The sequence below is a fragment of the Bombina bombina genome, chromosome 5, assembly GCF_027579735.1.
Source record: "Bombina bombina isolate aBomBom1 chromosome 5, aBomBom1.pri, whole genome shotgun sequence".
In the NCBI taxonomy this organism is placed as follows: Eukaryota; Metazoa; Chordata; class Amphibia; order Anura; family Bombinatoridae; genus Bombina; species Bombina bombina.
This window is the reverse complement of record NC_069503.1, coordinates 101214221-101230841: the sequence shown is the minus strand read 5'-3', so window position 1 is coordinate 101230841 and position 16621 is coordinate 101214221. Positions and strand designations below refer to the sequence as shown.

General features: G+C 40.0%; 1 protein-coding gene across 1 annotated transcript in view; it reads right to left on the bottom strand.

Moving 5' to 3' along the window:
* Window positions 1-16621, bottom strand: part of LOC128661357 (uncharacterized) — a 246692-nt gene that overhangs the window by 37086 nt on the left and 192985 nt on the right. Inside the window, exon 7 of the mRNA XM_053715621.1 lies at window positions 2577-3120. Coding sequence (XP_053571596.1) covers window positions 2577-3120 — 544 coding nt within the window. The remainder of the gene's footprint in view (window positions 1-2576; window positions 3121-16621) is intronic.

Sequence of the window (16621 nt, the reverse complement as noted above, 5' to 3'; positions counted from 1 at the left end):
CTGAATGACGTGTGGGCAGGGATTGCCCGGTGAATGAAAAATACTCAGAATGTGTGAAAGGGGGTTAGATTTAGAAAGAAAAACCGCTCGGTAGCCAAGTAAACATACCAGATGTCATATGTTCCGGTCCTCAAGGCTAGCTCAGCCTTCCATACAGAATACATAAAAATGATGAAGACCATCCGGAACAATCAATCAAATAGGTTTATTCAGGTTAGAACAGTGGAACACACAGGTGTGTACAAGGTAAGGTGGTGCTGATCTGACGCACACTGAGCATGCGCGAAACGAGTCAGATCCGCACCACCTTACCTTGTACACACCTGTGTGTTCAACTGTTCTATATATATATATATATATATATATATATATATATATATATATATATATATATATATATATGTGTGTGTGTGTGTGTGTGTGTGTGTGTGTAAGGAAAAGATGAGGACACAAGGAATCAGAAACCAAACGTGGTTTATTCAAGCTAGTGAAGGTGAGGCACTTTTCCGTGTACAAGGCAGGTGCAAATGATCCGACGTGTTTCGTGCATGCTCAGATGCACTTCATCAGAGATCTATTTATGTTCACTAGGTGAGCACTAATAAGCTGGTCATTATCCAATAAGAATATAAGTGGGAGTGAACAAATATAACAATGTGTGTCAAACTAGTGACAAGTGTAAAATGCAATACAATATAATATAAGGCTTGCTAAATAAAAAAAATACATAGAATAATACTGGCTAAACAATAGCAAAGTCATACCTAGGTAATACCTTAGATAAACAATAAACACTCAAAACATAATATTTAAAAATTATGACCTGGATACTAAAAAATGATGTAACGGAATAAGGTAGAGAACTGTGTAATCAATAGTGGTAAGCAAAAGGCCATAGTGGCGGGCATAGTTCATGAAAAGATAACAATATGTGCCTGGCCAATTTGGAAAATATGGAGTTATGACGACCTTAAAAAGGTAAATACATAAGTATGTTCCAGATCTAACTTGGTTGTATATTATACCATAAGCACAACAATATATAAATTGCTAACACTAAAGAAAATATACATTTGAAGACATCATACAGAAAGTATGAATAATGCATGCATAATGAAGAGTGATGAGACAAAGGGAGAGGGACAAAAGAAAAAAGGTATAAGAGAAAAATAAAGCAAGCCATTGGAAAATAATAATCATTAGAAAAAAATAAGTGTGAATATAAAAGATGCTTAAGAAAGTAATGGTAGGACAATGTTATTAAATAAAAAACAATATGTATGGATAAGGGGAACACTGAAGGAGGGAAACTTATTGAACCAGGACAGAAAACTTATTTAATAATGAGGTAAGTAAGAAAGGCACAATACTCATATTAAGGAGAGATAGAACTATTGGAAGGTAAAAAGGGGAAAAAAGAGAACACGTGACAAATAAATAAGTATGGATAAACTTAATCCAAAAGGGAGAGGGAATTTATTCAATAAATAGGTCTAAATGATGTCTCCTATTTATGACCCTGGGACATTTCGTTTGCAGGGTCAATATCCAATATGCTTCTCTCCTAAGTAATTTGCATATTCTATCCCCCCCTAATATCTCTCCTAATGAAATCTATACCCACAAATTGGAAGAGATGTTTAATGCGAATGCCATGGAAACAGAAGTGCTTGGCCACTGGTGTCTTAGGGGTCTCCTCATCCAAAGACAGCAGATGCTCCCTAATACGATCTTTGAGGGGGCGTGTCGTGATGCCCACGTATTAGAGGGAGCACTGCTGGCATGTGATGAGGTACACCACATGGTCACTGGTACAATCAATTCTATTGTTAATATAGAAAAATAAATCCTGTTTGGGAGGATTTGAATTGGTCAGGTTTTCTTGAAAAGGAGCAACTTTTACAAGTGTGGCCACATCTAAAAAAGAAAACTTTCACTGCTGTGAGCCAGTTAGAGGACTGTGCAGATTTATTATAAAAATGTTTTTTGACTTTGTCTCCCACTGTAGGGGCTTTTTTTGCTACACACTTTATTTGATCTTTAGATATAGAATTCAGTTTATTATCACTCTGAAGAATAGGGAGGTACTTCAGTACTATATCACAGATATTGTGAAACTGTTTACTGTATTGGGTAGAAAATACTATATTATCTGTGGATGCTGACTCCATAGGCTTCTTATTTTTAATGTTAGTACCGGTGAGTAAGGATTGTCTATCTATTTTGCCTACTTCATTTGCTATTCTAGATAGGGTTCTTTTGTTATATCCTCTCTCTTGCAGGCGTGTGGTGATGAGATTGGCCTGAGATCTATATTCCGATAGGTTTGAGCAATTTCTACATGCTCTAATGAACTGGCCTTTTGGTATACCTCTAGTGATATGTTTAACATGTCAGGAATCAGCTCTTAGAATCATATTCCGTGCCAGCGATTTTTTATAGATAGTGGAAATTATTATGTTGTCATTATCTATGGAAAGCAGGAGGTCTAGGAAGGAGATGGTGTATTATTCAACATTATAGGTGAATTTAAGATTGAGGTCATTCTCGTTCAGCATGTCTATAAAAGGATTCACATTTTGTGACCCACCATAGTGCCAAATGACAAACAGGTCATCTACATACCGGCCATACACAACTACATTGTCTCCGAAGGGGAAATCATCTACAAAGATGTGGTTATGTTCTAGCCAGCTCATGTGAAGATTTGCATATGTTGGGGAAAATGTAGCCCCCATGGCTGTCCGGCATCTCTGCAGGTAGAAATCCCCTCCAAAGACAAAGTAGTTGTGTGTAAGTAAGAATCTGGCTGCGGAAACCAAAAAATCAATGTATCTCTTGATCATATGACCCATTGCCTTAAGCCCTTTGTGGTGTAGGATGCTGGAATAAAGGGCTGTTACATCAATGGAGAGGCAATGAAAATCAGGATGCCAATTAACATTTTCAAATTGTTGTAGAAGGTGAGCACTATCTCTTATGTTACCTGTGAGGGACAAAACTATAGGTTGGAGTGCTGAGTCCAGCCAGGCACCTAGTCTCTCACAGAGGGACCCCATACTGGCCACAATTGGCCTGCCTGGTGGATTCTGGAGAGTTTTGTGCATATTGGGCACGACCCTAAAAGGTGGGTATAAGAGGATCTTATATAAGGAGATAGTAAGTCACCTCCTTGGTAAGGTGGCCCTCCTCCAGTGCCATGTCCAAGAAAGACAACAATTCTCTCCTATATGTATGAGTAGGATCAAAGCCAAGTCTCATATAGAGCCTGTGGTCAGCCTGTGGCTGGGAGGTGGCTTCACTGATGTAGTCAGAGGTATTTAAAACAACTACTGCCCCCCCTTTGTCCGCCTGAGTGATCACTATGTCCTGGTTAGCTTCTAGTTGTTTTAGAGCCAACCTTTCTGTATATGAAATATTGTGTTTAGCACCGAAGTGCGATTGTGCTAAAGTGTTGTTAAGTAATAAGATATCCCTCTGTACTGCTTATTGTTACAGTTCAATACTGGTACTTCTGGCTTGTACAGAATAAAAGTAAGAGCGATCTTTATGTGAAAAACCATGGTTACAAGTAATGGAACTTGTGGCAGTGACCTGTAGTGAAATCAAATAATTGAGGTCACAAAGGTCATTAAATAATAACACTACTTTATTAGTGGTAACTCGTGTGGTGGGATTTAGGGGAAGAGGGGGATATCGTGTGTCAAACCTGAGAAATGTTTTCTTAAGGTGAACTTACGCACTAATCGATTGACATCTATCATAGTAGTAAAGACATCAAAATTTGTGCTAGGTGCAAAAGTGAGATCTTTATTAAGTATAGAAATGTGTGCAGGGGTTAGGGCAATGTGAGAAAGATTAATTACACTGTCTATTTCTTTTTGTTTTTTTAAGTGGCCCTGCTGGGGTATCTATGTGCTTGGCTGACACCCTTAGGGGTACTGGTTTGTTGTGGTGTTTTGACCAAAGTAGCTAGTGTTGGTCTAGTTGGTGCAGTGACTCCTATTTCAGGTACTACTGTTGTGGCAATAGACACTGATGCAGAGGACCTCTGAGTATGTGTGGAGGTAGACATAATAGATTCTGAGTCGCCAGCATCCATGTCAATGCTTGAAAATGTGACCTTATTATTTTGGTTACAGTGTCTATGACTCTTTTTGTTGGACTTGGCTGAGTTATTATATCTATTGCCCGTAATGGGTCTATGTTGTTGCCAAGAATATACTACGTTTAAATCATAGTCTTTAGTGTCCAGGTTGTATTAGGACACTTTCCTGCTGGATAAGTCTATGTCCAATTTGTTAATGGTTTCTTCCAGCTGTAGGGTGTAGTCCTTATATTGACTGGTGGTTTCAAATGGCCGGATTGATTCCATAATGCCATTTTATATCCACTAGGATTTCATCTCTTTCTTGGCGAATAAAAATAGGTGAATAATAATAATGACAAAAGTGTGGACATGAAAACACAGTGACAAACACCTCATCACACTGTTCCAATCATTCAGAGAAAAAGGTTACAAAACAAGGGTTATAAACAAACAAATTAACTCTGCCTTCAATACCCCACGTGAACACTTGCTACAATACAGGGAGAAGAAAAACATATTGCATATCCCACTAGTAGTCAAATTTAACCCTGCTGTAGATGTAATACGAAAAATCATAAGACTTACAGCCACTACTCTTAGAGGATCCCACACTCTAAAAAATATTTCCAAAACCCCATATCCTACACTCAGACAACCACCCAACCTAAAACAGAAACTGGTCCACAGAAAGCTTCCCCTTGATAAAAAGAACACTCAGAATGGAACCAAGCTCTGCAACAAAGCTCTCTGCAAGCTATGTCAACACATTTGTAAAAGCAGCACAGCTAATCACAATAGTAAATGCTATAACATTAAAGGGGCATATTCATGTATATCTACAAATGTGGTATACATGATACATTGCGCTGCATGGGAAGTGGGATGTTATATTGGAGAAACAAGCTAAAAACTGCACTTTTGGATGAACTTACACAGACACTTAATCAAAAACCACAGTGAAAACAAACTGCTGTACCCCTGTTGGTCACCATTTCACCCAACCTGACCATTCCATCCAAGACCTCAAAATCAAGATTCTCAGAGGCAACTTCAAAAACACCATAGAAAGAAAAACCTTTGAAATGAAAATGATAATGCACTTCAACTTGCTAAATTCTGGACTAAATGTGGACTCTGGTTTCTTAACCCATTATCAAAATTTGTTGTAATGTACTTTCATATACTGTAGTCAATTACATTGTATATTCCACACTCTCTATGCATAGGTACGCAGGTAAGCCTATGTCCACATTTTTGTCATTATTATTATTCACCTTTTTTTTTTTGCTTTCTTTTCTATCTTATATTCCCCTGTATACCTTATTTCACATCTTTATACTGTACATATTGATTCTATGTTGATATATAGCTTTATGTCAGTATATGCTTTGTGTATAACCATATATTTCCCCTGTCTGTTATCCTTCACTGGACACTGTCTGCCTCTGTCTCCTAAACCCCCCTCATGATTTTACAACACCCCCTCCCCCCCCCCCCTGCATTCAGACCTCCATAACACTTTCTGTCTTTTTAGCTTGTGTTTTAATATATAATCTGCAAATTCCATCAAATTGGTCAGTGTTGCTTCAGACTCGAAAAAGGAAGACATTCTTCTGAAAGCTGTCATCTTATAAATGTATAGTTAGTCCAATAAAAAAGTATCATTGCTCAATGCAATACTCTTGTTATTTTGATTATATATATATATATATTATTATCATTTATTTGTATATAGCCGCCAAATTCCGTAGCATGGGGTACAGTGATAGGGGTATACAATGACAAAGATTTGTGATAAAATGCAAAACAAATCTAGTACAGGAGGAACAGGGCCCTGCTCCGGAGAGCTCACAGTATATATGTGTGTGTGTGTGTGTGTGTGTGTGTGTGTTTGTCTGTGTGTGTTTGTCTGTGTGTGTGTGTTTGTCTGTGTGTGTGTGTTTGTCTGTGTGTGTGTGTTTGTCTGTGTGTGTGTGTTTGTCTGTGTGTGTGTGTTTGTGTGTGTTTGTGTGTGTTTGTGTTTGCGTCTGAAAATATATAGAAACATATTTATGTAATATTCATATTTAATAAAGTGTTTAAAAGGACAGGAAACCCCAGAATTTACTTTCATGATTTGGATAGAAAATACAATTTTAAACAACTTTTCACTTTACTTCTATAATCAAATGTCATTCTCTTGTTATCCTTTGCTGAAGGAGCAGCATTGCACTTCTAGCAGCTCGCTGAACACATCTAGTTAGCCAATCACAAGAGACAAATATGTGCAGGCACCAATCAGCAGCTAGCTCCCTCTAGTGTAGGATATGTGCGTATTCTTTTTAACAAGAGAAACAAAGAAAATGAAGCACATCCAAAATAGAAGTTCATTTAAAATGTTCTTAAAAAGAAATGCTCTATCTGAATCAGGCAAGTTTAAAGGGACACTCAAGTCAAAAGAAACTTTTATGATTCAGAAAGTACCTGCAGTTTAAAGACTCTTTCAAATGTACTTCCATTATCAAATTGTGCACAATATTTTTATATACACACCTTTTGGGGGGGGGGAAAGAATCCTACTGTACTGTGCACAAGCCCACAGGGGGTATATATATATATATATATATATATATATAAATACACACACATACTAGTCTATGATTGGTTGATGTCTGTCACATGCTACAGGGGGCTGTAAAAAAAAAAAATGGAAACTTTCTGCTTTTCTCCATTGCGCAACATCAGTACTGTTGCCTTACGAGCCGCAAACTCCAGCGCCACCCACTGAGTGGTTAGAGCTCAGTGCAGACAATATGCCCCCCAATTGAAGCAGGTCTCATAGCTGCCTCTTGGGGGGAAGCCAATCAGCAGACTGACACTGAGAGGAAGAGGTGGAGCAGAGCATCAAATCAGGACTAGAGAACATAAGAAGGATAGAGTTGCACTCGCAAACTGCAAGCTAAGGAAAAAGGTGAAAGCTATTTATTCCTCAATAAAAAAAAATAGTATAAGAATATATATAATAATTTTAATACATATAAAAATAATAAGCAGTAATACTATTAGTCGTGGTCACAACTATTCTTAAAATATGCGTATGCGTATAACAGTCGAGTAGAAAAGAAAAAAAAGTTCCTTTTAGCAGTGTATTTTCTAATCACAGTGATAGTCCTTTTGTGCAAAAAAAATAAATAATTATATATATATATATATATATATATATATATACATATACATATACATACATATACATATACACACACACAAAGTTCTGTAATGGTTCAATCCGAGATACACAGATCAGTATGTGTAATCTCTAAACTAAAGCTAAAAGTAAAATACAAGCTACCTAATTAACCCCTTCACTGCTGGGAATAATAAAAATGTGGTTTGAAGCTGCAATTAGTGGCTTTTTAATTCCAAAAAAGCAATGACAAAGCCATATATGTCTGCTATTTTTTAACAAAGGGGACCCCAGAGAAAATTTTTATAACCCTTTGTGCCATGGTTGCACAAGTGAGATATGTAAATATTTTCAGTGAGAAGCCCAAAGTTTGTGAAAAAGTTCATGATTTTTTTTTATTTGATCGCATACTTTGGGTAGTCTACTAAAAATAAATATATAGATTTGATAGGTAAATAAAAAAAAAACATGGCTCTATTTCTGTTTAAATAGAGTGATGCCAAAAATGCTCTGGTCTTTTGGGGATGTTTTAGTCTGAAATGCCCGGTCCTTAAGGGGTTAAAGTAAGGTTTTTGCTAATGAATTATCTATTCACATATACATGACAAGAGGAAATAGAGAGATATTAATAAAACACAGACCAGTAAAGTAACAAGAGATATAAAACAAATGGTTAATAACAGACAGAATATAAAACAAAACACAATATTATCTGAGAATACACAAATAGATAAGGGAGAATATGACAATCAGCACAAGGTGTTGTGTAACTGGAAGGAATAGGTGCTGGGGAAGGTGGGGTAGATAAGGTAAGAAGGGAGATAGGGAAGGATAATGTATAGGGGAGTATAGAGCACAGAGGCAGTAAATGACATCAGGTGCTATTAGACACAATGTATTGTCTGTACCTGATCACATATAACAGCCAATGACACTAAATACTGATCATGGGCTAAATTAGCATCACTTTCTCTTGTCTCATTTATACTAATAAAGGGACGGTGTAAAGCTGCACAATATACGGGGCACTACACAACAAGCTGAATGCTGCTGTAAACACAATATAGTAACTCATTTGTACATAATAAATTATTAGCAAGAGATCTGCTAAACTAGATTATTCCATCAGTTCAGTAGCCCATAGAGCTGATAGTGCCAGGGTGTATATATCTATATCACAAAAAAGGGAAACAAATTCATATATCAATGCTCTGTAATAAGCGGAAACTGTGTTCTGCAGATGAGATGTAAAGAACAGTCTCATAGGGTTAAGCATAAGCTGGTTAGTAGAAACATAGATATTGACGGCAGATAAGAGCCATAGGCCCAGCAAGTCTGCCCGACCTTACCTAACAGTATAAACTTATCTAGTTCGTAGGATAGCCTTATGCTTGTCCCATGCATTTTTAAAGTCCCTCACAGTGTTTGTCATTACTACCTCTTGAGGAAGTTTATTCCATAAACCAATCACTCTTTCTGTAAAGAAGTGCTTCCTCAAATTACTCCTGAATCTACTACCCTTTGCTTGAGCTCATGACCCCTTGTTCTTTTATTTTCCATTTTATGTAAAATACCCACAGCCTCAGTTTTACTAAGCCCTTTAACGTACTTGAAAGTTGCTATCACATCACCTCTTTCCCTTCTCTCCTCTAAGCTATACATATTTAGGTCATTGAGCCTATCCTGGTTTTATTTTTTAGACCATGTACCATTTTGGTAGCCCTCCATTGCACAGATTCAAGTTTGTTAATATCCTTCTGAAGATATGGCCTCCAGAACTGCACACAATACTCAAGATGAGGCCTAACTAATTATCTATAAAGTGGCATAAGAACCTTACTATTTCTGCTGCAAATACCTCTACCAATACATCCAAGCATTCTGCTAGCCTTACTCGCTGCATTACTACATTGTTTACTAAGTTTTAAATCATCTGAAATAATAATTCCCAAGTCCTGTTCCTCATCTGTAACAGTCAGTAAAGTGTCATTGAGTCTGTAATTAATATTTGGATTTTTCTTCCCTAAAAGCATTATTTTACACTTTGCTGTGTTAAACTTTAGATCCCAGTCGTCCAATCCTCCAATTGTTGTATATCACTTCTCATTTTGTCTACCTCCCCCTGGAACATCCACTCTGTTACAAATTTTTGTATAATCTGCAAACAGACATACTTTCACTTGTAGCTCTTTGCTGATATCACAGATAAATATGTTAAACAAAACAGGCCCCAGAACTGACCCCTGAGGAACACCACTAGTAACAGCCCCCTCTGCTGAATGAACTCCATTTACTAAGACGCTTTGTTTTCTGTCCTTAGTAGATCCCAAACACAGTGCTCGTGTATAGGGCCATAATTCTCAGCAAGTGGAAAACAAGTCAGGGTATCAAGGAAGATTAGACAATGTCCTTACTAGGCTACGGAACTCAGGAACTCTCCAACTCACTGCGGAATGCCTCTGGATGTTCAGCCTGTCCTGTCAGTATTCAAAGTCTCCCACACAGAGTGAGATCAAACATCTTCCACCACCACAACTAGTGGACTCCGCTGCCAGAACAAGCTCCAAGATCATAAACCGATATTGCATGGTAAGAGCTGCCATCCTCATCATGTAACGTATGCAATTACAAAAGGGCAACTAATCAGAGTAAAGCGAAATTGCTCAGAAGGTTCTGAGTATTTGAGAGAGGGCGATAACTTAATAAAGATTGAGAGCAAGGGGATATTCGGATAGCGACATAACAAGGGTCAAAAGTGAAATTGGCAAGGCCTCCTTAGAGCACGATACAACAGAAAAAGGTCAATTAGACAGGAAGGGGGTTACCTTTGTTACTGAGTATTCCTCTGAATATGAAAGGATTTGTGGTATAATAGGTTAACATTTTTCCGTACTCTCAGCAGATGAGAAACTTGAGAAGGTTGTACATAAGGGTTGCAGGTTCACCTATAAAAACGGGGAACCCCACTAGGCCACATGCTTTCACCTAGTAAACTGAGAGAGACAAAGGTCAAGACTAACTCATGGTTAACTTGCAAGGACATTGTTACAAACTGCTATTTGTAACTGGCCCTTTAAATGGAAAAGTGCCCTGCTTCCCTGGATTGTGGAGAAGCCTATTTGCCAGCCTCCTTCCTCATGACTATGGCCCCTGGAAGATTGTGCCCCTGAAAATGTATTAACTTTTTTTGGGTGTGTATGGCCCTTTAAGAACCGTCTGGGGACATATTGTGACTTTGGTGAGCAATGCCCCTTTAAGACTATGTCCCCAGACCTGTAAAATAACTTGTCCCTGGCTTTCTCCCACTTGGTTCAGTAAATAGGGCTTACTGAACCAAGTACCACACAGGCAGAGTGTTCCACAGAAAGGGAGCACTGTTACAAAAGCATTAGTTTTCATTGTGTGCCATTAAGTGCTATGTGACAGACCCTTCGGTCAGAACTAAAGAGTTAACTTTGTTCAGCTTCAAGAAGCTACTTTCTAAATGCAAGTTTGCTGGGCTCAGCTTTAATTAAGTTTAGTGATAAACATTCCCATTGTCTAATCAGACTGCTAGTGATAAGATGGACTGCATTGTTTTCTTGTGTGTAACTTATCTGCTGAAGTAATGTAATTCTACTATGGCCTGTCAAAGGGCGTTGTCTCTCTATCTAAATGTATCAAATGTGTGATCGGGGATTTTATGCCTCCCCCTGAGAGTGTCTTTTTTTTGCATGTAACCTCAATAAAAAGCAGGCTGTGTGTTCCAGCACATCAGACCTATTCTGACCCTCTAACTTGCAGCCTTGACTCATGTTTGTAGGGGACAGCTATAATCACTACAGGGATTGCTATGCTCTATATACTCCCTTAGCTACTGAGCTCTTGTAAGAGCTCTTGTTCCTGATCCTGCTTCACGCTACAGAAGGAAGAGGTTCACCTACTGGAGCCTGTTCGTAGGTCCAGGGCGCAGAGCAGACGGCGAGATACCAGCCCAGCAGCGGTGGTACATAGAGTCTGCATTACTTATGGTGGCTACGCAGTAGTCTATGGTGTCTACGGTGCTGATGATCCTTTGGTGAGCGCTAGGAGCATCCTTTTCTACGGTCCAACTTCCAGCCAGCCTGGAGGCAACCGTAACAGACATGTACAAATGTCACTATGGAGCATGTATAGCTAGCTCATATGTGGATCAAGTACCAATGTTTAAGTCCTTTGCCAACAAGAAGTCCTATAAACTTGAATCCTGTGTAAATTGTCGGTCAAACCATGTGGTATACATGATATGGTGTTCACAATGTAAACTACAATATGTAGGATGCACAACACGCGCGTCACATGAGAGGATTAGGGAACATCTTCAAGATATAAAAAAAATGGTTGTTTCTTCCCTTTTGATCAAACATTTTTTTTGGAGGTACATGATGGAAATGTTTAGTTCTTCTAATGGAAAATTATTGAGAAAATTAGAGTTCCTGAATGTGGTGATTGAAATAGGTAGCTCTTTAAACGGGAGACCTTTTGGATTTTAACTGTGGATACTAGATCACCAAAAGGGTTCAACTCCCAGTTTGACTTGATAAATTATTGGGAGTAATGTCCCCTTTTATTGAATACTATTCCCTATCTGGATTATCCCTACAAAGTCTACATACATATCTATGGAATTACTTGGATGGTAGTCATTGAAAGTAATGTATACACATAACTTCATATAGGTAATTTTGAAGGTTGATACTGTGATGAGAGTGGGAAGTGACGTCACTGGATGGGGGCGTGGTTTAGGGCCGTTATTGTCTAGGTTGCAGTTATCAAGTCAGATGTGTTGTACAAGCTGTATACTTCTATGCTCTGCAATAAAATAACATTGTATCTTCTATGCTGTGTCCTGCATATCATGACATGGTGTCAGAAGTACTTGCCTGCGCTTCTGTTTCCTGATTAATGATGATGTTGAAGTTTACCCCACCTGAGCCTTTTGATTTCTCTCAGCCTGAAGCTTGGCCCACATGGCGTCAGCGGTTTCAACGCTTCAGGATTGCTTCCAAGCTGGACAAGGAGAGTGGTGAAGTACAAGTTAATTCTCTTTTATACCCTATGGGGAAAGATGTGGAGCCAGTGTTCAATGCCTTTACTTTCCAAGAAGGGGAAGAATTTGACTTTGAAATAGTTTTGAACAAACTCAGTGCTCACTTTGTGCCCAAAAGAAATGAGAGGGCCTGTTTTCACAAATGTGCTCAGCATGTGGGAGAATCTGTGGAGTCATTTGTGCGCAGCCTGTATGAACTAACTGAATTCTGTGAGTTTGGTGTTGCTAAAGAAGAGCAAATCAGAGACGGAATAGTCTTAGGAATTGCAGATGCAGAAGTCTCACTGAAGCTACAGTTAGAGGCTGATTTAACATTGGATGGGGCTATTAGGATGGCCGCCAGAGTGAGCTGGTGAAAAAGCAAAGTGCTGATCTGAGGTCCGAGAATATTGTGGATGAAGTGCAGCAGTTCAGGAGAGCTGCTAGTGAAAGCCACAGTGCGAGTGGTAGACCAAGGACAACAGATAGGCCCAGAAGCGGATGGGCGCAGCATGCTCGCTGCACGTGGTGCAACCGTACCCATGATCAGAGTGTTGTATGCACTGCTAAAGACAAAAGATGTAGAAAATGTAACCGAATGGGCCATTTTGAAGTGGCGTGTAAAACTGAATACATTAAGGAGATGCAGGTGGATAGCGACCAGGAGGGTCAAGAAGTGTCCTTTGTAGTGTCTGGTTCAGATGAAGATTGGAGGAATACTCTTACTGTAATGGGAGTCAAAGTTGCCTTTAAGATTGACACAAGAGCAGACATCACTGTTATGTCCCTTGCAGCATTCATAAAACTGCCTCGACAGCCTCAGTTGGCGAAAGTTACAACAAAAGTTCATAGTCCTGTTGGCCGCATCGATTGTGCGGGGAAATTTATTGCCAACTGTGAGTACAAGCAGAGGAAATTCACCATGTGGTTACATGTGATTAGAGGTGTGTTAACAACCTATTGAGCAGAAAAGTAGCATGTGGTTTGGGCCTGGTCACCAGAGTGAATGAGATTTCAGAAGATATGTTTGGTGAATTGGGCCTACTGAATTGCAACCCAGTCCGAATATCACTTAAAGGTGACGCAGTCCAATACAGCATTACCACTCCTTGTAGAATTCCGCTCCCGCTCATGCCTCAAGTGGAGAAAGAACTTGTGCATATGAAGAATATGGGAGTTATTGAAGTGGTTGTTGAAGCAACTGACTGGTGTGCCCCCATTGTGCCTGTTGCGAAGAAAAACAGGAAGGTACGCATCTGCGTAGACTTGAAAAGGCTGAATGAGTTGGTAGAGAGAGAGAGAGAGATACGTGCTGCCGACACTTGAAGACATAGCTCCGAAATTGGCTGGAGCGAAGTTCTTCTCTACACTGGATGCTTCCAACGGCTTCTGGCAGATACCTCTAGATCCAAAATTGCCGCAAACTGACTACCTTCATTACACCAGTAGGTCAATTTTGTTTCTGCAGACTCCCCTTCGGGATATCCTCTGCTCCTGAAATCTTTCAAAGAGAGATGAGTTCTCTCCTAAGGGACCACGAGGGCACGGCATTTGTCATGGATGACATTTTGGTGTATGGGTCTACATTGGAAGAACATGATCAGCGATTGAGTTGTGTGCCGCAGACCATTAGAGTCCGGGCTGAAATTAAATAAGGAGAAATGCCATTTTAGGAAGTCTGAGTTCTGTTACTTTGGGCATATTATCAATGGGGATGGCATCAAGTCGGACCCTGATAAAAGCCTTGCTATTGAACAGATGAAAAGTCCTTCTGATGTACATGAGCTGAGACAAATATTGGGCCTTATGAATTATGTGGGCAGGTTACTTCCAGATTTATCCACAATACTACACCCTATCACAGAGTTGTTAAAGAAAGATGTTGCCTGGGTCTGGGGACCTTCACAGGAAGAATCTTTTGTGCAGGTCAAGTCCCTGCTGGGGTCTGCCCCAGTGTTGGGGTTTTATGACCCTTCTAAAAAGACTGTGGTTAGTGCTGATGTGAACAGTTATGGGTTAGGGGCAGCCCTCCTGCAGTTGAATGAGAACAAACTATAGTCCATTGCCTACTGTTCCCGTACACTGACGGCTGCTGAGTCGAAATACGCCCCAAATTGAGAAAGAGTGCCTGGCTGCAGTTTGGGCCTGTATAGGTTTAGAGAAATTTAGTCTGGAGACTGATCATAAATCGCTAGTCCCTCTAATCAACTCCTATGATATTGACAAAACACTTCTAAGATGCCAGAGACTTCTGATGAGGCTGCTCAGGTTCAACTTTCAGGCAGTGCATGTGCCAGATACACTTTCCAGGCTCCTGCTGGCTGCTGCTGAAGAATCTTCAACGGAATCTGATGTGAAAGTGTATGTTGATTCAGTTCTGGCATCCAAATCCATTTCGTCAGGGAAGCTAGAGCAAATAAGAAAGGAGACATATTTAGATACTGACCTTCAAGAAGTTATTAAGTAAATAAAAGAAGGTTGGCCCGAGAGCCGGGCAGCCTGGATGTCTAAGTTCTTACCAGGCAGAAAGGTCACAGCTCACGGAGCTCGATGGGTTGGTGCTATTCCAGGACCGCATTGTTATTCCTGTTAGCATGCGGCAGGAGATGTTAAGCAGGATTCATGATGGCCACTTGGGCATTACAAAGTGCAGAGAAAGGGCAGCTACGGCAGTATGGTGGCCTGGGATCAGTTCCGACATTGCAAGCCATATGTCAAAATGTGCCTTTTGCCGGGAACGCCGGCCTACTCATAGAAGGAAGCCCTTGATTTCTACTCTGCTGCCTGCAGGCCCGTGGCAGAAAATAGCTGCTGATTTGTGCGAACTGCATGGGAAAAAGTACATAGTCATGATTGACTACTATTCCAGGTATTTGGAAATTGCACCCTTGAATGAGATCACAAGTCAAGCCATTATCACTCTTCTCAAGAGCTTGTTCGCCCGGTGGGGCATACCAATGGAGTTAGTGAGTGATAACAGAGTAAGCAGTTTGCTTCCACAGAGTTTAGTTCTTTCAGCAGTGAATATGATTTTGTCCATACTACGTCGAGTCCACATTACCCGCAGGCCAATGGAATGACTGAAATGGCAGTTTAAACAACAAAGTTCATTTTGAAGCAATCTGAGCCGTACCTAGCCCTCTTGGCCTATAGGGTGACTCACATTCAAGCCACAGGTTTTAGCCCAGCACAGCTGATGCTAGGACGTCAGATTCGTACCACTTTACCCTCTGTGGGTGTCTTCCAGCCAACTAGCTCTGTTCCTCGGGACGAGGTCCTTAGGAGGGATGAAGAGGCTAAAAGGGGCTATAAATTCTAATACAACAGGAAAGCTCTGTGAGGCCCTTGCAGGAGCTGAAGGTGGGGCAAAAATGTCAGAGTTAAACTGGATGATGAAAAGAAATGGAAGACGTCTGCTACCGTAATTGGACGCTCTCCTGAACCAAGGTCTTATAAAGTCCTTACTGATAGAGGGACAGTCACACGTCGAAATCATCTTCAGCCTGTACCTGAGAGTTTGGGACTGGATGCCTCAGTACTACTGCCGGTGGGATCCCCTGTTTTAAGAGGGGTGCCTTCCCATCAGCAAGATCCTAGCGGAGATACTTCTTTGCTTCCAGCGGACTCTCAATCACCTTCTTCTGTATCAGAGGACAGTTCATGTAAAATTACATCAACTGGAAGGGTGGTGAAACTTCCAGCCCGATATCGGGATTAGCACTAGTTAGAGCAGTGACCGGAAGTATGGGCAGAATAATCCCATGGTCACTGTGGACTAGGCTAGTCTACCCCGATGTTCAAGTCAGGATTGTATTTCATGTTGTTTATATATATTCTCTTTAACTTGTTATTTGTTGTATACTAAACAAAACTATTTCTGCATGCTTCTTGTATACTTTGTTTTTCATGTATTCAAAAGGAAAAAACGTATGCTTTGTCTTTTGAAAAGGGGGGGGAAGATGTGATGAGAGTGGGAAGTGACATCACTAGATGGGGGCGTGGTTTAAGGCCGTTATTGTCTAGGTCGCAGTTATCAAGTCAGATGTGTTGTACAAGCTGTATACTTCTATGCTCTGCAATAAAATAGTGTTGTACCTTCTATGCTGTGTCCTGCATCTTATGACAGATACATTATGTCATGTTTATGTAACTCTAAGTATATATGTTCGGATATATCAGTGTACATCTTTAGATATATGTGGAAATCATTTATACGCAACAGTTCATGTTTATGTACATAGTATCACTGCAGCGATAGTAGGTTGAATATTAACAAGGATGATATGATCACTGAGGATAATTCTTCTATGTTACCTTTATC